This window comes from Pteronotus mesoamericanus, unplaced genomic scaffold (assembly GCF_021234165.1).
Source record: "Pteronotus mesoamericanus isolate MK-2021 breed Mesoamerican mustached bat unplaced genomic scaffold, CSHL_Meso_final contig_20, whole genome shotgun sequence".
In the NCBI taxonomy this organism is placed as follows: Eukaryota; Metazoa; Chordata; class Mammalia; order Chiroptera; family Mormoopidae; genus Pteronotus; species Pteronotus mesoamericanus.
In genome coordinates, this window is record NW_026555085.1 from 36528773 (window position 1) to 36552074 (window position 23302).

The 23302-nt window shown below is 37.5% G+C and overlaps 1 protein-coding gene across 1 annotated transcript in view; it reads right to left on the minus strand.

The window, feature by feature from the left end:
- COL12A1 (collagen type XII alpha 1 chain) overlaps positions 1-23302 on the minus strand; it is a 110705-nt gene that overhangs the window by 38627 nt on the left and 48776 nt on the right. The window contains exons 22-40 of the mRNA XM_054569632.1: positions 22173-22312; positions 21284-21413; positions 19886-20028; positions 19464-19593; positions 17326-17466; positions 16146-16271; positions 13621-13760; positions 12999-13131; positions 12875-12901; positions 12413-12555; positions 9797-9926; positions 9241-9380; positions 8688-8817; positions 7469-7611; positions 6305-6434; positions 5534-5676; positions 3835-3964; positions 1754-1873; positions 475-621 (exon numbers count right to left, since the gene is read on the minus strand). Of these exons, the coding sequence (XP_054425607.1) occupies positions 475-621; positions 1754-1873; positions 3835-3964; positions 5534-5676; positions 6305-6434; positions 7469-7611; positions 8688-8817; positions 9241-9380; positions 9797-9926; positions 12413-12555; positions 12875-12901; positions 12999-13131; positions 13621-13760; positions 16146-16271; positions 17326-17466; positions 19464-19593; positions 19886-20028; positions 21284-21413; positions 22173-22312 (2466 nt within the window). The remainder of the gene's footprint in view (positions 1-474; positions 622-1753; positions 1874-3834; positions 3965-5533; positions 5677-6304; positions 6435-7468; positions 7612-8687; positions 8818-9240; positions 9381-9796; positions 9927-12412; positions 12556-12874; positions 12902-12998; positions 13132-13620; positions 13761-16145; positions 16272-17325; positions 17467-19463; positions 19594-19885; positions 20029-21283; positions 21414-22172; positions 22313-23302) is intronic.

Sequence of the window (23302 nt, forward strand, 5' to 3'; positions counted from 1 at the left end):
TAACAATATCACACTCAAGCACACTATGTGAAATTTTAGGTGAAATGCTCAAATTAAAACTATACATTATTACACTCATGTTATTACCCTGCCAAACACACTCTAGCAGGTGTTACTTCTGCTGGATGCTGTATTTATGTAATAAATGTTTTAACAGCAAATGTCAAAAAAAAACCAAAACCCTACATGGCACCCCAACTCTAATTTCATAGATCATTCATGATGAAATGAATTTATAATTTTTATCTTTCAAAATTCAAAATATAACATTTTTGTGAACTAAACATATTTCATCATATACATTTGTGTATACTGAATTATATTACTTACAGATTTGTTTAGCTGGACACAAAAGGGTCACACTTACTTAATGCTAAGAAAACATACATATTTTAAGAAGTAAAATTAAAACAGGCAAATCTAGGAATTTGTACCACACTTTTTCTTACAACCATGCAAAGACACATAACTCACATGTAGTGCCTTGATCTGTCAGGGGGACACTGAGTCCAGAATCATACTGAGCGTAAACATTTACATCATAGGTGGTGCTGGGATGGAGGTTGTGTAATGTGTATGATGTCACTTCTCCAACAAAGACTTCCATGGGCTCACTGGAACCTTTAATAACAATCACAAAGACACACAGATATCTGTCACCATTAGTCTAAAATGTTTCTTAAAATCAAAATGTCTTAACTTATATGATAGTATGAACACCATTAATTCTAAAGCCCCTTATGCACTTGTTCACCATAGCACCTGCTACGTTATATGGTGAGCACAAAACTGTAAGCAGACGCTGGATTCTTTACCCTCTGATTCTCAAGGTACAGCACCGTACCTGGAATGTAACAGATATGTATCAATGTTCCTTTAATGAATAAATTAATCACACAACAACCATTCTGGACCCTCAGGCCTCTTCTCTAAGCCTCACTTTGCAAGTGCAGTGCTTTGCACATAGTAAGTGCTCAATTGACATTTTTCAGTGTACAGTAGAGATGATTTGAGAACATCCATCTTAGACCTCACTCCATAAGCCTAGTGACTGAAGGTCCTCAGTCATTGACACCTCTCCCTCCTTTAAGCTCTACATTTCTTATAAAGCTCACCTTCTCTTCCTCTTATCCCCTCTCTTTATGTTTTTTCTAAGAAAAAATTTCTAGGCAATTTCAAAAACTTCATGCCCTTCCTGGGTACTTGGAAGATGACCCAGAAAATCTGGTACAAAGAGTATTTTTCTTCCACTGTTCTAAGAGTGTAGACAGAAGATATAATATAGCAAATACTTTAATAAAGGTGATATCTATTTAGGTGAAAGTGTCAATGGAAGTTGAAAGCAAGCTTGTTATAAATAACTAAAATACATATGCCCCAAATAGAATAATATTTTGACATAATGGGAAAAATACAGAACTCTATATTGATTAAATATGTATTATTTTATAATCATAGTAACACATAGGACATCTGAACACAAACACCTTCAATGCATGCAATTTTATGAACCAGGTAAAACTTATCAGTCATGCAAATAAATGAGAATCTCACTTACACTCACAGTAATAATAATACTTTAGACCATTAGCTTAAAATACAATTTCCAGAAACATTACTTCTGATCAAGGAGGACCTGAATGTGATAACTGAATTGTCGGTAGAAACTAATCATAGGGGACACAACAAAGAATGCCCTCACACCCAAAAATCTCTCCAGTGCATTTGTATGATGATAAAAGTGCTTCCTTACCCACTGGCTTATACACCATTTTATATCCAAGAACTGGAGAGGGTGAAGGATCCCAAGATACCCTGAATCTTGTATACCATTCATCAGAGATGTGTATATTCTGAGGAGGAAGTAGTCCCACTGCAAAAAAATATTGACACACATTACTGACTTTTCATGGACATACCGGGACAGCATGGAGCTTTATGAGTATCGGTTGTAAGTATTGATAGTACAACCCCACAAAAGAAATTTTATAATACCCCATAAATTCTAATCCAGAAAACAAGACATCGGAATGTTCAAAAGAAAGCTTGGGGGGGTTTAAATCAAACTGCAACTCAAATCGACTCTGAAACTGGTGATTTCCAGAGCTGATATTTTATATGATTCAGAATGATAGAAAATAAAAAATCTCATCCCACTTTTAGAATATTATAGATTACAAATTATTAGAGACAACAAGCAATTTAGAGACTATCTAGTCCAAATACCTTATTATATAAGATATAACTTGCCCAAGACCACAAGCTAGTTAGTGACCAAAATGATGTTCTTTCCCTGCACCATTCTATTTTCCACCAACGTACCTAGAGTTAATTCTCAAGCCTTCAGAGGTACTGCCTCCCTCTCTACATCCTGCAAAATCAGTGCCGTTAAGCAGCATGTGAAGTAGTTGCTGAGCTATTCATAGAATTACACAAATAAGGAATTCAACTTGAAAAACTTTTTCAACAAGAGAAACTAGAAATGGCTTTGAGCCTTCCTGGAAAACTCAATATCTAGGAAAGATTTTCTTTTACATATTTTGATAAGCACAAAATTCTAAAAATATGCCATTTCCTCAGAAAAGTACCAAAACATATTCTAAAACCAAAAGGAAGGTTAAAAAAAAAAATGGGAAGCTGTTAAATTAAATCATCTTGATTTTAAATTAAAATCACTAAACTGAGTCTTCATTGTCTCAGTTTTATAGATAAAATGTATTAATAAATATATAAATTCCTGGTCTTGAGACACTGACCTGAAACACCTCTGCTTTTCTCTTAAGAGCTTTTGTATGTTACCTCTTCCAAATGCTGTAATGCTGTCAAGGTCATTTAAGCACAAGAAGAGTTTGGGCAACTGAGTGTAGTAAGGATCCTGAAATCATGCTGAACAGAGTGGAAAAAGGAATATTTACCAGCAACAGAAATCAGATCTATAGCTTAGCATGTCTTTATGCTAAATCAGTGGCTCTTAACCTGAGCACATTAGAACACTGGCAAGTCCAGGCTACACCTCAGACCAGTTACATTAGTAACTCTGGGGGTGGCACCCAGGAAAGGCATTTTTAAAAACTCAGGTGATTCCAATAAGCAACCAAGCTGAAGAACCTTTGTTCTAAACCAGCGGTCCCCAACTTTTTAGGCAACAGGGACCGGTTTCATGGAAGACAATTTTTCCACAGACCAGGGTCAGGGGCGGGGGCGGGGAGGATGGTTTCAGGATGATTCCAGTGCATTACGTACAAGCGCACCTCCTGCTGTGCGGCCTGGTCTCTAACAGACTGCAGACCAGTACAGCTCCCCAGGCCTGGGGGTTGGGGACCCCTGCTCTAAACCATAGGAAATTGCCACCAGTGCAGACGAGAAAAGGGGTCTGAACATTGGTAATTCTTTGTTAAGTTACTGGGTACAATAGAAAAAATATTTTTTAAAAAAAGCTACCTTTGTAAAGAGAGAGGATAAATGATAATCCAGTCTATTTATGACATAAGATTCTACCATGATGAAGTATTCATTGCTGTTACTGAACTGACTGAGTTAACAGCTACAAGCTTGCTTAACTGATACCACACAAACTAAAACAATATTCAGAGAATATGCAATGATTTTCCAAAGGAGAAATAAAACTATCTCAAGCAAAGCAAAATATGCAGATTTTTTTCTCCTTTTTCTTCTTTAAGCATACCTTTCAACAGTTAGCATACAAGTCCTGTTCTCATGTCTTTTTGACAAAATTCAACGTCTAATATACATATTCATGCAATACTATTGTAGTACTTGAATTGTGTTAGTAAAGGCAAAATTGAAAGATTATTAAAGATATAAGACATTTACCAGTTCTTCCATTTCCTGTTAGATGGCTACCATCTCCATCTTCATAAACAGGAATAACAGTAATTTTATAAGGAGTATCAGCTTGCAGGGGCTGCAGTATTACATTGTTCCTTCTGCCTGGGACTGTGGTCTACAGGGGAAGTTAAATTATAAATTTATTATCAGCTTGAGGTCTTCCGATCAAAAGACAATATTGTTTTATGTATTCCCATAAACAGTAATGTTCTCTTCGTATTTTCTTTTTGTTGCACAATAGCTCATGGCAAGGCAGATGTCCACACAGCCTGTGTGCGGCATGGGAGAATGGTTTTAGCGTCAGACAGATCTGGGCTCAAATCCCAGATTAGGCATTTACCAGCTTTATGACTTAGCACCTCTGAAAGAAATTGTGAGGATGAAAAGCAGTAACGCGTAAAACACTTCAGCACGCATTAGCGAGTGCAGCCGCACTCCCTAGTATGCTTGTCTCTTGCATCTCTCATCAGTACATGTTATGATTTTGTGTACTCTTTCAACAAATATTTACCAAGTACCCACTGTGAGCATCAGTTTGGCTAATACTAATCAGGTGAAAAAAGATGAAAAAGAAGAAATGGAAAATACATTTTACTACCTCCCTGAAGAGGAAACGAATCAGATCTCTTAATCTCTCTTTCAACTCTAAGCTTTACTTCTATAAACGGTGTGAACCACGTACGCCTGTAATTCCCAGGGTAGAGTTCGTTGATTACAAATGGTGAGTTGGGGGAAGAAATTTTATTTGTACTGCTTTCAGGAAGTAAAGGGAAATTGCATAGTTGTACATGGGAAGGCTGAACAAACATTAAAGCATGAGCGTCTTTGCTTTGGCAAACTAAGTGTGGCAATACTGCTTCTGTCATTTTGATCAGAAACACTAAATGGCAATTATATATGTTTCTACTTAATAAAAATGAGGGCTTACATTAAAGTTTAATATGTAAAGTTCAAGTAAGTGAAATATTTTATAACATAGAGATAAGGGAAGGAGGATGATCAAAGAGATTGTATGTAGAAAAATGGTTGCAAACCACAGACTAAACTGCTTTATATTCATTGTGTGTAGTCTTCCACTATCTAAACTATCACTAAACTTTAAAGAAAGTGCTGGCTTTTTCCATTCATAACAAAAGTATATGCACAATGAGGGCAATAAGGACACTCTAGGAAACTTGAATCTGGTTCTAAAGAGATATAATATGATATTCGGGAAGTTTGAGACTAATATTAGAGTATATAGAAAAGTGAGATCAATTAGCATGAATATTTAAGGATGACCTAGTAAAGAAATTAAAGAAAAGGTAACTATTGAATAGTCACAACATTTGAACAATAATCTAGATAGCTCAGAATAGCTGGTATCACAGTTCACTAGATTTAATTCCTATGGTATAATTAGATGGTTAGAAATATGCATGTTATGAGATAAGACAGTTTTTCAATCTTTCTTCAGGATGAAAATGAGTCCCAAAGACATTGATTCTCTATAGTATGGAAGGCCATACTAGATACATTCAGGTGGTCCCCATATCATGTAAGACAAAGTGATACAGAATGTAATGTCACACAAGAATCAAGGACTCAACCCTAATCCTAGCACAGTCCTCAAGGAGAAAACTTAATTTCACCATCCAACCAGGTCATATTACAAAATGCTCAAATAAATGAGAATCACACTCACATATTCATCAATTGGATCACCAACAGTGGGAGAATAAATGATCCTATATTGCTGAACTGGCCCATCAGCGTGATCCCAGGCCACAGAGAGGCTATTGGTTGTCTCCCCAAAGACTCTCAGATTTCTTGGTCCACTTCGTGGTACTAAATAAATAAAATACAATAGAGTTATTTGCCTGCCTGTGAGCATGACAGACATGGGGACAAAGGGAGGAGTCTAAAAGAATTTTACCCTGGGCTGGTTAAGGAAGTTACTTTCAGGTGTTTCTACATTCACTAGGTTGTTTATTCCCTATGATAAAATACACATTTTCTATGGTTTTAATGCGAAAGCATAAACCATAGAAAGTGCTACATTTCAGAGCTACAGTTACACACTGAACTTCCAGGGACATAGAACTAGCTTAGAAGCTAAATGTACAGACTGGGGGAGGGGGGAAAAGGATGATTTTAACTGCTATAATCACTTCCTTTTTCATGAAACATAGAAGCCAAGCCCTCATGTTTGAAAGGTACCCATTTAGTGAAAAGACCTACTGAAAGACAGGAGGGAAGAAAGCCCTTCTTAACTTAGGTCCTCAATGAGAATATGACCAAATAAAGTTCACTCTGCACACAAGGCAGCTGTGGACCCAAGACTTTCACTTTGAGTGTCGAGGCCTAGCCTCACCTGCACAAAGGTGGCAAAAGCTCTCACAACCTCTCACTCACTCAGAGAAACCCAGCCATGGAGTTAGAAGGGAATGGGGTGGAGAAAGGATTTCTGCCTCACGTGTTCGGCCCTGGGCGGGGCTGGGATTCCCCTCTCCATCTGAGTAGAGAGCCACAATGTTCACAGAATAGGGTGTGTCCGGAATCAGCCGCTCCAGGTGCACTGTGCGGGTGTTTCCTGGCACCACAACCTGGAGGGGAGGAAGCGCCAAATTCTGCCTGATGACAACCCAAATGCTTACCGAGTCTTTTATTAGTCAGCATAATAACTCTGATAATAAAAGGCTGAGCCCAGACACGTCAGAAGCCAACTACTTGTGCTTCTTCATGAGATCTGCCTAACCCACATGTTTAGATGCAATTTATCCTCAGAAATTTCCTCTCCAAACAAAGTTAGTTCACATTCACATTTATGTTCATTATAAAGAGTCTCAACCAGAACATCTAGTATTCACAATAGTAACCTGAAGAACATTCCTGAATGTTAGGTAAACATAAGAGACTTCTACCCTGGGAGGGAGAAATTTTGTGTTACAGTAGAGAGCAACTCTATGCAATGGATAAGGACAACATTGTCTGAATATGTCCTGTCATACACAGAGACATGAAAATCAATATTCTTACGAAACACATGTATTGTTCATCGTTTGTTTATCTATCATTATTGTTTATTTTTCTAAAAAGTTAGTTTATAAGTTTACTATTTTTAAGTGTACTGATACTGTTGTATTCAAATCAGTAATTTCTGATTTCTAAATTATTAATTTACTTACAGAACTCAATAGTTCTATTGCAATTTGTACGAGCCGATAAAGGAATACTCTAAGGCAGCTTTATAATAAGACATTTGTAGTTTACAACAACAGTCCATATTAACAAGGTTTAGCAATAATTTGCATTTGTTACTGGGATTTTGAACTCATATTGCTAACTTACATTTTCCCCCAAACTTCAGTTTTGCTAACTAATTTTATAATTGATACACCTGCCTTAATTCATCAAGAGCAATCATGTAATCATACTTTGGCATGTCTGTGGTTTGCATTCTTGCAGACTGCTCATCATGACACAAACACGAGCCTCCGTTCATCAGGAAATGAAGTTTCCTTGAGACTCGGTGCCACACCAACAACTGGTTTATTGTTCTGGGCCAGCAGCCACGGCAGGAGGCACAGTAGAATCTACAAAAGTCAATTGCTGAGTTCAAAGAGAGAAAGTTACTTACAGATTCTGAGGGTCTCGTGCCATCCACAGGTGAATACACAATGCGATACTGCTGCACAGGCCCAGGGGCAGGGTCCCAGCGAACATCTAGGCTGTTGGGTGTAGGGTTGTATACTTGGATGTCTCTCGCCAATCCTCTCACCACTGAGAAAGGAAAAGTCAACATATATTTCTTAAGTCTGTTTATACATACTTAGCTTTTGTTATCACTTCCCCAGAACTTACACTCTGTAAAAGCATAAAACACTATCCTCCTTAAACTTCTAATTATCTACATGCAAAAGCAGATTTAAACTATCCAAATCCATTTCTATCCAATGTTAACCAATTATGGCCTTTCTCTATATGGAAGGAAATTTGTTGCCAATAAAAACAAGCTAATAAATGTAAGTAAATAAATAATGGGTTAGCCATAAAGGGACAAGGGATAAGGAACAAGAAAACTGGAAAAGAAGCTTCAGTTTTCCAACATAAGTAATGGAGAGATAGAGAGGAAGAATTTTATTGTGTTTATGATTTTATGAATATCTTTTATGATTAAAATTAAAGGGAAAAGGGAAAAGAAATAAGATCCTCATATCTCAATTATCTGCCACAATAGGAACTTAGAAAAGCATAAACGAAAGTCACATACTAACCCCAAACTGTAGTTGTCAATAACATCATCTTTCTAGACCACTAATCTTTTACCAAAAGAAGCCAAAGAAATATTTATAAGTATGCACAAAAACCTTTAAGCAACACTACAAAGAACTGCAAAACTACTATAAAACAGTTTTCAAGATGTTAATGGCAAATAAAAGCACACAGATTTTTAATGCCAAAAGACATTTCAGAAAACCAGAGGGTGTGCAATCAAGTCATATGAGGAACAGATTTCAGTAATTCACACTATAACACCAATTACAAAACACTGCTTCACACAAACTTATAAAGCACAAAGCAAAGTTCAATGAATTTTTGTTAGTGAAAGAGAATAACCAAAGTGGTATACTAATTATTGTATACACATTTATAAGACAAATGCCATTATAAATTTTCTATTTCATACACTTAAATAGTAATAGTTGATGATGTTTGGGAGGTGCATTATGGGTAATTTTTATGTTTTTATTTTATTACTCTGAGTTTTCCAAATATTTTTCAATGAACCTATATGGTCTTTATAATGAAAAGCAAATTTTTAATGAAAAGGCTAGATTTTCCTGTCTCTTACTTACATGTCCTTGCAGTATCTGAGGTGCGTCCTCCATCACCCTCAGTATAAACGGGAACTACTGTGACAGTGTAGAGGGTATCCGGCTGCAGATTCCTCAGAATAGCATAATTGGTATTCCCAGGGATTGGTACCTAAAGGTATTATTAAAACATAAAGGACTTGATTTTAAAAAAAACTCATAAAGTAAATAATACTTCAAACAATAGAATACTCAAAATACTAACTCAAGACAAGGCAAGAAGCAAGCTGTATACTACTGGAATATAATTTCCTCATATACACTGTTACAAGAGGTTATGAAGACTTCCCTAGGCCCTACACTCACCCTAGGTTCCCCCTTCAGAACTTCTGAAACGATTACTTCCAGCCCCAATTCCCTGCAACCCCCTTATCACCTAGGCACCAAGGCACAAACTTACTCTCTGTCAAGTTCTATTAAATGAATATAAACTTCATCAATGCTAAAACAAAACAGTTAATCCCTTAGCTCTGCTTTTAAAACATTCAGCTACAGTTCAAACAAACACACATTTTTCACTACAGGAAATAATTACCATTTCCTCTGGACCACCTGCTGTTGGCGCATAGAAGAGCTTGTACTGACGGGGATTTCCCTCTGCGTGGTCCCAGCGAACATTTAAGGTGCTGGTAGAAGGGTCGTACACTCTTAGGTTCCGCACAGTATTCAGAGGTTCTGCAATGCACAGAAATTACATCACACACATTATGATCCTAAGAGCCAAGCACATATGAAGCACAGGTTCTATGGTATCTCCCGAGAACATAGCAGGCACCCTATAATGGGCACTGAGCAAATATTTGTTGAAGTAGCAAATAAATGAAAAACTAATAATCTGGTACATGTCTCATCTCTCCACAAGATATTTTGGCCTCAGAGAATTTTGTTGTTTCTTGTTCTAGAAAATAATATGTGTCTTTCTCCACAAAGAGACAGTTAACTCCAAGCAAGGATATTAAAAACATTTTTATTTTTAAATGTATTTTTAAAAATTAGCAAAACTCCGTGTCACCTCAGTGTTTCCAGATAAAGTTGTGATTTCATTCCAATGGCAATTACTAAAGAAGCTACAGGAGCCTGGGTGCACTTACTGGTCTTGCCTCTTCCCGTCATCCGACCTCCTTCACCGTCAGGATACAGGGAGGACACCGTGATTGTGTAAGGAGTGTCAGGCTTCAGCTTCTGCAGGAGCACACTGTTCTGTCGTCCTCCTATTGTGATCTTAAGTAAAACAGGAAAAAGTTTTAACTTTGTTCTCTCCATCTCACTAGTCTTTTAGAAAAAGCTCCTTCTACAAAGGAGCTGTTTGAGATCCTTGCCAAGACCTGGAAACACATACGTACCGCAGTGAAGATTTAAAGATATCTTATGGTATAACTTTAAATATAAACTAGGCACCTTAAATCACACACAAAAAGAGACTCTCAGCTTACACTGATGACTTCAAAAAGATATTTCACCTTGCTCACAGCCAACACTGTAAAATTTCACCCAAAGGCATTCAGTGATCTCTGATTTCTTCCCACATAAGTGAGTTACAAACGAACTTTAAGATAGCAAAGACCCGCATAATATTAGAAGCTCCGCGCCACTCAGTGTAATTCCTACTTTTTTTTACAGATGTTTTTTATTTGCTTTAAAAACACATTGAAATGACTCAGCAAAAGATCTAAAGCTTTTGGTGTTTCCCCAAAACACTGCCATTCTAATGGCATTAGCTGTGTATGTTACGTGACGGGGCCCTTTGCCAGGACGCTCAAGCAGGAGTTCCCATTTGTCTCCACGTGGTATGATGCTTTTTTAATTTCCTCTGATTACGGAGTTTTCTGTATTTTATTCATTGCTTAAGGCCATCTAGCTATCTTGTTGAAAGAAAATTTGTATGATTTGTTAACAGTTTACCGAATTCAGATGTTTGTGCCATACTAATTAAAATCACATGAAAGCGGCACACTGCCCACAATGAGTGCACATGTGGATGGCTGGATGTGCTAGCACATTCCAGATGTTTCCGACATTGCACCCATCCTTTCAAGTTCTACAGGAAACCTCAGGGAATCACTGTAGTAATCCTGACAGAAGCAAATTGAACTCTAGTGACTAGTTTTAATACATTTAATATTTGAGGTGATGAGAGAAAATACTCATGTCAGCACAAGCCATTTGATATTTAACAAATCTGGAAGCATCCACTTAAGAAAGGGAACCTAATGAGCAAGCAGAAGGGTATCTGCCTACTTCTTCTACCCAACTCTCCAAGATAATTCCAGCATCAGTGGTTCACTACTTTGATCGGTTTGTGGACTAGCATTGAAATGAAAAGATCCCTAACAATAGCAAATCTTAAGGATCATCAGCTAATACTGTCCAGAGGATACATTTATGAGACTCCATCTAATTATAACAAGTAGTCGAGAGACAGAAAAAGAGATCTGGACAGCAATCAGAGGGTCAGTATCACTAAGAAGAGAAATGTTAAGGTCAAGTTTATCCTACTCTATTTTTACCTAAATTTGGCCTGACATAGGTAAAAGAAGTTCTGCTTCTGACGTTAAAATATCAACCCATCAAATATGTCTTACTTTTTTATAAAAAGCTAGATAATTACAGGTTGATATTTAGTTTATTACTGATAATAATGATATATTTAACATATATAAATAATAATTCATTTAACTGAGACATGTTCCCAATCCAAATGTATCAAACTACCTAAGTCCAGGTCTATGGAAACCTCAAAATACCAACTCAAAAGTCACAATGCAGATGAGAGGATTTCTGGTTCAGCTAAACCCACTTACGACTATGTACTACCACAGACCTTTAACCACTGCCAGAATCTACCTCCGCTAACTCCTCTAAACTGCTAAGAGGTATGATCCACTTACTGGAGCTCAGCAAGTCAGATGATTAAAAGTTAATAACACATATCTCTCTAAAGCTACATGAGGAAACATTATAGCAACCCCCCCAAAAAAATTCAACAAAGTACCGAATCTCACCAAAAGCATCATCCTGTCTGTGTAAAAATTATGGGGCTTTTGGGAGCTACAATAATGTGTGCAGTTCTAGTCACACATTTCATAAAAACAAAGGTGGAGAAAGCTCAAAGACAGGCAACTAAAGTATGCAAGGTGAGTGGACAAGGATTCTGTTAGATAAAAGAAAGACTGGGAAGATAAAAAGATGAAGGCTGAGTTTATAGTTCTAGCATCTTTCTCAGGGATATCCATTTAGATAAATATAAAAATGACAAATACTATGAATTAGGTGAACAGGCACATGGATCTGGAAACACCAGACCTAAGAGATCACTTATGACATGCAAAAACAGAAAAACTAGAACAATGGAAGTTTAGGAAACTTTCAGCACTTAATTAAGGTAGAGAGATATGGATTGAAAATCTAAATAGACAAAAATCTAGATATCTTCATGGATAATCCAACTCATAGTTTTTAAATGGACATATGGGTGCATTGAGGCACATACCTGATACTGGGAAGCTACTAGGGATAGCAACACTCGTCTCCCATAAGAACATCCTCTGAGACTCCATCACAGATGGAGTCAAATATTTCTACCCCATACAGTGAAGATCGCATCTCTCAAAATAATAAGTATGATCAACTAAATGTTGTGGGTGAAAGGAGTTTGAAGAGGAAAAGGTAGAATTTATCCAAATAATAGTCTTTACAAAACTAATTACCGTTTGTTCACTGCCTTCACCTGTTGAAGGCTGGTAAGTGATTCTGTATTTCTGCACACGACCACTAGCAGGATCCCACTTAACAGTCAAGCTGTTGGATGTTGCATTGTATACCTGAAGGTTTCGGGGGCCACTTTTAGGAGCTGAAAGAAGATTTTTGAGAAACAGAGTAAGCACACAGATCAATACCTCCCCCCCAAAATATGCACTGTTTCCAAGGAAATCAATAGAGTGTATACCTCTAGGTTTAGAACTAAATTGGTCACTGAATTCTAAATAACTCTTTAACGAATAGTGGCTAAACAAAGCTTTTCCAGGAAAGTCCTGTGTAACAGAGGTCCCAATCAACGCCTTACAATTTAAAAGCAGAAGGCTTGTTTGCAACAGATTCTATGATATCTCTCATTCATTCCTTCATTCTCTATTTGGTCATTCATACAATTCAGCAAATTAAATTCTTACCTGGTGTTGTTGGGGGTATCAAACGCACTAAAAAAGGAATTAGGGAAATATTACTAATATAGCTATAGCTCTATTTTTTTTAATTAATTTAAAAATAACAATATCCTAAAGGCTGAACACCTACGTGTTCGTTCACTGCCACTCAAGGCATCGCTTTCTGACTCATCGGGATAGATGGCTGTCACAGAAACTTCGTAGAGGGTGTTCGGGTTCAGGTTGTCAAACACCAAGGTATTTTCATCTCCATTTAAGATGGTCTTAGGGAAAGAGGAAGAAAAAACAAACCCACACAAATCAAGTCAACAGGTATATCATACACTCAATGGCAATTTGTTGACATTTTTTAGCCAAGTGTTCCTGCTTTGAGTCATTCCATGAGCTCAAATGTCACTGGTAAGAAAGGATGTTTTTCTGGCAACACAGGTAATACATTATTTCAGACAAGATTTCCTATAATATATAACAGACTGAAAGTGACCAAAGGGGATGGGGAAAGAGGACAATGGTGGAAAGGAGAAGGGACTAAACAAAGAACATTATGAATCACCCATGGACATGGACAACAGAGTGGGAATTGACTGTGGGAGAGGGGGGCGGGGTGGGATGGGTAGAGGAGGGCAAAGGGGGGGAAACTGAGAAAACTGTAATAGAATAAATATGATTTAAAACTAAAAATTTTTTTAAAAAGAAAAAGAGATTTCCTATAATTAAATAGGACACTAAAAAAACATGAGAGTGAACACTACCTCCATCTTATCTGAGGTTCCAAAAGGTGCCCAGGTTACTCTGTAGAGAGACACATCTGAAGCTGCGTGATCCCAAGTTCCTCTGAAGCTCTCTGTCGTTACATCAGTAATCTTTAGGTTTGTTGGTGCTGGCACCGTGCCTGTCGTGAGAAAAGGCAGAGCTAATTTTATTAACGTGATCTACAAATTGAATTTATTGTAATAAAACTGCCTTGTTTTATTTTAATGAACATGGAAAGACTGGCTGAAAATGTTGCTTAGAAGCAAATATTTCCCCAATTCAGTTGATCTGAAAGACAAACACAAAAGAGAGCTCTAAAAACTGGAAGCACTATATGGATATAATAGGTAATTATTAAATTTTTATAGGTGATTGTTTATGTTCTCTTAAAATGGTGATTTTTTTAAAGCTAATATTTAGTAATACTCCTCTAATTCAGTGGTTCCTCATTATTTTGTATCTCAATCTTTCTGAGAATCTAATGAAAATCAAGGGCCCTTGCACGCAGCAGAACACATAAGCAGAAACTTTGGCATGTAATATCAGAGGGTACATGAATCTTCACGGACCATGAAATATTATGGTCTAAGTAACCCGTGCATAAACTTTTCCTACAGTCACTAACCTTAAACACAATGTGAAGCAGACTGTGACTGCCTCTTTCTAAAGAGGGGAAAAACCATGGAGCACTGATGACTGCTGAAATCCCAATTAAAAACCTCTCCATTAATCAGGCACTCTAGTTAGTGTGCAGTACAAGCAGCCTGGAAAGTCTGCCACCGGTCCTGAACTTTCACTGTCAGCTATTTCTCAATCTCCTGGCAACCAAAGCGAAGTACACAAAACCCAGAGCCATCAAAAATTTGTTTCTAATAATTCTAGTGAAAAGGCCCATTGAGATAAAGAGTGGTACCACTTTCACAAGCACAACTGCCATCAAAACATCAAGGATGCACTTTGGATGTATCTAAAAGTTATTAGGAAATATCAAGGGTTAAAAACCTTTATTGAAAGTATTAATTTAGTATACTAAATTATCTGCTTCTACTAGTCTTTTTTTCCTGACTTCTGTTTCTCTTTACTACTCATGTTATATTTATGCAAAGCTGTCAGTTTACTCATATGCATCAATTTTTGTCTCTAGCCACTCCCCTTACTTACCAAGTAAGAACTAATGTCAAGAAGGCAACTGAAATTGCTAAGGTACAGTACATGGTAAGAAAATTGCAGAAGTGGATACTGCCTGATGTTAAGGAGCAGGCTGGGACATTTCACAAGATGCCCTCATCATGAACAGCCAGCTGGGCACTGAAGGGGAAAAGTTGAGCCTCTGGTGAGGGAGTCACTGTATAGGAAGTAAAGGTTCCAAACTATTGCACTGATCCCACCACTAGCTTAACTGGATGGGGCGGCCAAGTCATTTAAATTCTCTAGACCCGGGCTGTCCACCATGAGAGCCACCAGCCACATGTAGCTGTTAAGTACTTGAAATGTGATTAGTCCAAATTTGTGATATGCTGTAAGTATAAAGTTAATACACACTGGATTTTGAAGACTTATGATGATATGTAAAATATCTCACTAATAATTATTATACTGATACATGTTGAAATGACAATATTTTGGATATATTGGGTTGAATAAAACACATTATTAAAATTAATTTTATGTCCATTTCCTTTTTTAATGTGGTCACTAGAAAAATTGAAATTACGTATGTGACTCCCATTATATATCTTTGGAATACTGCTGATTCTAGACCTTGGTTTTTTAACTACTATTTAATTAGGAAATTTTGGGCTAAGCACTGTGCCAAGCACTGAAGACGCAAAGTTAAACAAAATCAGTACGCCTCTACCTTCTTTAGGAGGGGAAAGCAGAATAGATAAAAAAAAATCAACAGGCAATAATAAATGGGTTAAATGCTATGAAAGTGCCATGGGAGGGAGAGAAATAGGTGCCCCTCAAAGAAGCAACATAACAGGGCAGGGACAGAGGGGTGAGGCAGGGTGTTCTGTGTCTCCCCGTCCTCCGCCTTTCACGTCTCCCCTTCCTCTGAAATCCGAGTACGTACAATCTGAGTGCCACAAACCTCAACTTCCTTACACAACCCCATGTATTGTTAACTAATTTTATCTCCACGACAAAATCATGAACCATTGATGGCGAAGATGCTTATATTTTGTTACCCCCAATAGCCCTTTACATATAGTAACATGTCAAAAATACTTGATAACTAATGCAACTTTTCCAAAGAAAATGTCCAACATACATCAAGAGTGTACTTTTTTCTCTCCCACCCCACCCCCAACCCCACATATACCAGTGAAGGATGTAGAAGATGAATTAGTGAGAGAGGCTGATAGAATAATAGTAGGATAGAAATTACAAAAGAAATGGACATAAAGGTGGAAGAGGAGAATAAAATAAATGAAAAACAATGTATGAATGCAAACATTATTAAATACTGGCAAAAATAGCATTAAGGAATAAAATGACCCAATACAGCATGACCATAACTCACGGGTCTTTTCCTGAGCAGTCACTGGGGGAGACTCCCCCTCGTCATACACGGCAGAAACGCTGACTGTGTACAGGGTTTGCGAGGTGAGTTCTTTGAGAGGGATGCTGGTCTGTGACCTGTCTACCTCTACCTGTAATAGAGCAGTGGAGCTATTTTTACAAAGGGTTTAGTTTTGACATCTTTGTTGTTTACTGTCTCTCTCAGAACAAGAGCACAAGAAAAATGGTACAAAAAAAAGCAATTTTTTTCCAATCTGCATAAGAGTACAGAAACTGGAGATGGTTCATATGTTCCTGAAGTGGAAAAAGAGGTATGTACTAGACCATATCTGACGTGGTAAATGATGACTGCCTATGGATTTAAAACTAATCAGTTTCCCTTTGTATCACTGCCTCATTTCTTTTGGAAATGTTGTCCTGTGTATTATCTCATTTGCTGTGCACAAGAACCCTGTGAGGTCTGCTGTTCCTTGTACCTCTTTTGAAATTGAAACCCAGGATGAAATGAATGTGTGTACGTGGGTAAATCAGCTTTCGTCTAATCCAAATGACTGGCACAGTCAGTAACTAGGTGCTTAGAGAAACTATTTCTATATTCCAGAAATGCCCCTGAGATTCCGACATTAGTGCTCCCGCCCCAGGCACACACAAGTTCTAGACCCATTCACTAGTGAAGCCCCTCAGTTTGCTCCCACTTTGAATCAGGATGTCATGGAAAAAGCTCTCCACCCCAACATCTACTCAAAAACATTCACTGTCAAAAGGACACTCCTCTAACAACATATTCGTCCTTTCTCTCTGTCCTATCTTCCTATTATCTGACAAACCCCCAACATCCCCTTGCTAGCTTTTATTTTTAGAAACACTACTGACATTTTTTAGTAATTTACAGAATGCAAAGCACCATATAAGGCATCTAGATGAAAAGGAAATACTCTCTAGATTCTGTAACTAAGGGGTGGTATTTTTAGGATTATTATCATATAGCAAAACATTTTAAACTAAATGCAAGACAGCCCAATATATTATCAATATTCAAAAAGTGCTTTATTAACATAAAAATTTTTCAACACTACACTAATAAATGGACAACATTCAAAACATACTATCAACTGTGCTTCTTTAGGTTCTTTGGTTAAACCTACTAGGAAAACAAATCCAAAACCATTCTAATCTCCCACCTACCTCTTTGCCATCCTCCTCTGGAGTTTTGTAGCGAACAATATATTTACGCACTGCTCCAGGCGCGGGCTCCCAAGAGACATTGATGGTGCTGTGGGTCACGTCTCTGAGTTTCAGATCTCGAGGTTTGGGAAGAGGCACTGGAGAGGCATGAGAAATTGGGCCCAGATGTGATTCTCAACCACAAAGCTCTAAAGAATCCACACAAACTTCCAAGAAGTTGTTCTGAGAAAACTTAAAGGTGTGAAGCAAAATAACTAAAATACGGTGGTTACAATGATAAATGTACTATGATTCTACCAGGTAAAGCTGAATAATCCTTAAGAAAACTTTTTTAAAACAGGATAAATTCAAATTTATATGACAACTCTACTTCTCACTTATATGTTAATTTCTTCCACTCTATTTAAATAACTCTTGTTGCTTGGCTATAATAAATCATAATCCACCATAAATTTATCACTCATGTTTTGTTACCAGGTATTTAAATTGATTAAGGCAAAACCCAAAATCAAAACAGTCAAGCTCCCATAAGACTGTGATAAAAAAAAAAATAAGTGGTTACAAGAGTGAAAAATGAAGATGGACCAAAAGTAAGCATACAATAAGCTTATAAGAAAATCTACAGAAGCCTAAAAGGTGAGAAGAAAATACAAATAATAAATTTGTGCTAAAGCAAACAAAGCTTTACCTTAAAAAAGAAGAGGGAGGAAGTGGACTAATGAAGGGATTTTCTTTTCTTTTTTCTTTTTTTTTTCAAATACATTTGTCTCTGCCTTCCCCACACCACTTTCCCTTGCCCACTCCCTCCCTCCCTCAACTCTTCCCCTTTGGTTTTGTCCATGAGTCCTTGCTATATGTTCCTTGAAGGGATTTTCTTTTGTTATGTAAGACATGTCTCACTCTTTCCAGCTGCCCCTCTGACCAATTTCCTTTGTCTCTCACTGGAACTCTCTTCCTGAATCTTTTTCTCTACCTCCATTTCTGCACCTCATCCCTCCAATGCTTTTATTTCTCTGTGCTCCTGGCCTCCACTATGCAAGTCCAGCCCTATAGCCTAATCCATAGCCACCTCTGTGTGTCACCCACTACAGGTCTTCTCTCCCAGCACTCTCAGAACACGTCTTCATCTCTGGCAGACTCCCGACTCTTTCCATCTGCCACTGACCCATTTCCATAACAGCACCAGCTCCAAACAGCATCTAACATATAAAAGATGATTTATTTTTGTTCATGAATTTATAGTGCCCCATCCAGGAGGGGCTCTTTCTCTTTTTTGTTCCATCATGCTTCTGTCTCAGGCCCTTTCCCCTTAAAGATTCTTTCCAACTTTATTTCTCTAGAAATGTGAACTGAGACTCACCAAATTTAAGCCAAGTGACCTATTGCAGCATGCCCATCTCAACAAGCATGAAACCCAACTCCCTGCTAGGTCAGGCAAAGGTCTTAAGTGCAATCACTGTCACTTTTCAAGAAAACTGCTAGTGAAGCATACAGGAAACTCAGGAAGGGCTGACCAACACACACACAAGAGAAGCGCGAGCGAGGAAGGAATCCATGCACTCTATGCTGCTTTGTATTATTTCTTGGTGCATTTCCTAGCACAGTGACTGGAGTGTAATAGATGATCAATGTTTTAGGATGGAGTTAATTGATTAATTCACTTAATTGAGACAGACTTATTCATGTGTGCCACAGAGGTTCTACTTCAATAAAAATTTGGAACATATTGATCTGAATCCAAGCATCTTCCTCCAAAACTCCATTCACCCAACTTTCCATCCTCACCAACTGTATTTCACAGACATATAACAACATCAATTGTAAGGTATACATTACTTTATGTTCTATGCCCTGATAGACATCTGGCCAAAAACAGTTGTAAGACAACATTGATTGTAAGATACATCTCAATATCGGGTACATTATATGTGAAAAAAAATGTAAATCCTACAATGAATTTGAGATGCTGCCCTAAGTCTAGAATTAATTCTCAAATTTAATTGCCAGAAATAATAACCCTATACATTATGCACAAATAATCAAATTATGATTAGCATCATTTGGTAAAAGAAAAATCTGAACAAATATTATGTTTACAGGCAATAGAAAAGAAGGAAAATTAGCAATGTCTTACAGGTGACTTCTCGAGCAGTGACAGGTTCGCTAGTGAGGTCATGCAGGGCTGCCTGGACTGTGACCACGTACTCAGTGTTGGGAAAGAGGTCAGTCAGCTGCACATCATTCACCGCGGGCCCCACACGCATCTGCATATGAATATGCCGAAGGGAATCAGACATTCAGATCAAACGTTTCTCCTTACTGGGGACAGCCAATTACAACCCGTTTGAAACTGCTAGATTTTAACACAACTTTTATCTGTCATTTTTCTGAATGGCATTTTTCTTTTCATGCTAATGGCTTCCAATATGTGTCACAGGCCACAAAGGTATTGTGTGTAAAGGTATAAATGAGTTCATAAGTAACTGCAGTTAATGAGGACGCTACAACTGTAAAGTCTCAGGAAGATCCAATGAAAAAGAAATAAATGTCTCCCACCTCTTTGAGTTTTGTCGGTTTTGTGGCATTGAGGGGTTCGTAGGACACAGTGTAGCCAGTAGCCCCTCCCACTGGCTGCCACTGCACCTGCATGGTGGTAGTGCCAACGTCATAAATATTCAGGCTGACTACAGGAACAGGCACTGTTGGAATGAAGAAACAAACATCAGGCTAATTCCTGTCCTTCTACTCATTTTTTTAATTGTTTTCTACTTAGTTACTGATATTTGTATATGTTAAACAAAGAATAAGTTACTATGAGAAATCAGTGAGAGTTAACATCATCCTTCCCTCTCCCCCACAAAAAACACAATGTCATTGTGCATAGTTACCTCATACTCAGGACTGTAAGTTACAACTATTTCATAGGAGAAAGTTTAAATTTAAAATATTATTCCTGTGAGTCCATTTGGAAGCCAAAATACATAGATACCAACTTCTTGATATTTTAGTCACTTTTTCTGCAACATCTCTAATTTGACTATGTTCATTCTTTAATCATAGAATTTCATATATAAGTAATCTACATAATATTTTATTCCACATTTTATTTTTAAAAAATTTTAACTGAGAGTGCCATCCATTAAGAACTGGAACTTAGGGAATTTATGGGTTTTTTGAAGTCAAGTTCTTGGGGCAGAGTAAAAGGTTTACAGTTTCCTCTTCACTTAACACCCATATAGCTTTCTCTTTTTTGTCCAAAGATTGAGTTTAAAGTTTTACGGGATTATCAAATTAATCCTGCCTATTATGAAATACATTATTTCTTACCTCCTGTGGCCTAATAAAAAAGGAAATAAAAGAAGAGATAAAGACGTAAAGAACTGAGCAGTAAGTAGAGTCGATTCTTGCCTTGGAGAGAGTGATACTCACCCCTTTCTCTTACAAGTGGCCCTTCCCCTTGGAACCCAGCCAAGAAGATGGGAGAAGGAAAGAGAATATTCATATAACCTCAGAAACCTGACCAGAAATAAGAGTGAGGAACATCTCTCCTAGAAGCTCTACTCAAAGTCAAAGCCATTGGAACTTCTCCAGTAAAGGCCAGAGGCCAAAGGCCAAGGGGAAAAAAATGGAGAGATCTCATTGCCAGCAAGAAGATCTGGCCATCAACAGAATGAAAACAGGTCACCTCAGTACAGCCCCTCTTCCTAATCTTAGTCCCATTCTCCACACAAGGTATCTTTCCTTAAGTGAATAATTCTATGAGAGATACTTCACAGCCAGTGAGAGCAGAAAACCACTGAGTATTTACCGAGCACCTACACAAAGAATGCACTCAATAAATATTTGTTGAATGGATATTGAATAAAGGAATGATTTGGAAGACTGACCAAATCCCACATGAACTGTCACCTCTTTATCTTTAAAAAAAAGTATTTTATTTTTAATCTGACTTACAGGTTTTTTCTGTGCCCTTCAGAGGCTCACTATATTCGTCTTCTACTACAGAATACACATTCACAACATACTCAGTTTCAGGCTTCAGATCTTTCAGTACTGTGCTACTTTCCAGTCGGCTCACATAAAACTAAAGGAAAAAAAATTTAAGTAATAAAAACATACTATTATCACTTCCCTCTTTTCTACTATAGTTACAAAGTAGTTCATTGCAATGAGCTTAGAAATTATATTTCTTTTCTTTTCTTTTCTTTTTAGAGAGGGGAAGGGAGGGAGAAAGAGAGGGAGAGAAACATCAATGTGCGGTTGCCTCTCATGTGCCCCCTACTGGGGACCTGGCCTGCAACCCAGGCATGTGCCCTGACTGGGAATAGAACCCGTGACCCTTTGGTTCACAGGCCGGCACTCAATCCACTGAGCCACACCAGCCAGGGCAATATTTCAATAAGACCATTGTCTTCTGTTTTTGCAAACTACCACATTACAATGAGATCTTGGACAATTTATATAATTTATTCTCCCAACTGTTTTTCCTTATTTGTAAAATGAGTGGGTAAAACTAGATCATCTTTAATGTTCTCTTATAACTCTCTGATTTTAAGTATAAAATCATGAACAAATCAAGTATCCTCTAATTAAATTTTCATTAAAAATCATACTGATATTCTTCAACTCTCAGAAATCATAAGAATTTAAGTATAGCTCTTTTCCTTTAATTAAACCCAAAGGGAAGTGCTTGCCAAGCAAGAAATAGAAAGCACCATTGTTGACTCAGTCCTGCAGCCTACCTCCCCTTTTGCTCCCCACCCGCCAATTTTCCCAGAGCCCTAAAGAGGAGGACCCAATCTGAACATCAGGAAGAAGGGGATTGTAGGTGTTGTCTACTCACTTCTTGGCGTTTCCCTCCGGAAACCGGGTAGTACTCCACCTTATATCTATCCACACTGTCAGTAGGAGGCGTCCAGCTCACTCTAAAAGAACGATGGGTTCGCTCAGAAATAACTAGGTTAGAAGGCGCTGCCAAGTCACCTACATGTGGAAATAAAGTACATACACTTTTTTCATTATTACATCAAGGTGATGAAATCTGAAATTATATTGAAACATTATAAGTTTCCAAATTAATCTTGTACACACATCCTTTCACATACTAAGTAGCTACAATAAATCACTATAGAGGCCCATTGTCCATAAGACGTCTCTGAATAGGTGCCCAGAGGGTTCTTTAGGCTCAGAAAATTCAAACTTGAGTTCATTTTCTTTCATTGAAACTTGACCCCACTTTACCAGTCACCTAGTCTCAAATCCTCTGAATCATCCTTTGGATACTTTCTCCTTTCTCTAGCCTTGTGAACAACTGATAATCTAATAAATGTAATTATTTATAATCCATATAAAGCCTAATTTATAATCAATAAATAAAGAGTTGGGACCCAACAATTCCATTGTCTGTCACTTTTGGTACCATGCAAGTTCACTGCCCACATTATCATTTTGATTATTTATATTCAGAGTGCAGTCTGTGAGAACAGAATTGGTTTCTTGTTCATGATTAGTCCCACTACAAGACCTAGTTCAGTGAAATTAGTTCGGAGAAACTAACCACTGTTATACTCAAGAGAGAAACAAAACAACCAAGTTTTTAAAAATTTGGTAATGTCATACTATCTATGATTGTGCTCTCTGTGGGTAGGTATAGGTGAAATGACTAATGCAGAACAATATCTGGAATAAATATTAATAACATAGAAATATTAAGTTCCATATGACCACTAGAAAGACATACCAAATAAAAATTTAAAGAGAATTAATCCAGTGACTCCATGAGCATGGCAAATTACTCTCACATAAATTCTTTCTACTTTCTTTGTAAGCCAAAGCTGGAGAAAGCATTTCCATTCTTAGTATCCTAACCTTTATTGTACTTGGGTCATAATCAAGCCTACAAAATTATCAACCAATTTTACTGTCTGGGAAACTAGAATGAATGCAACTCTTACATAGTTGACAAAAAAAAAA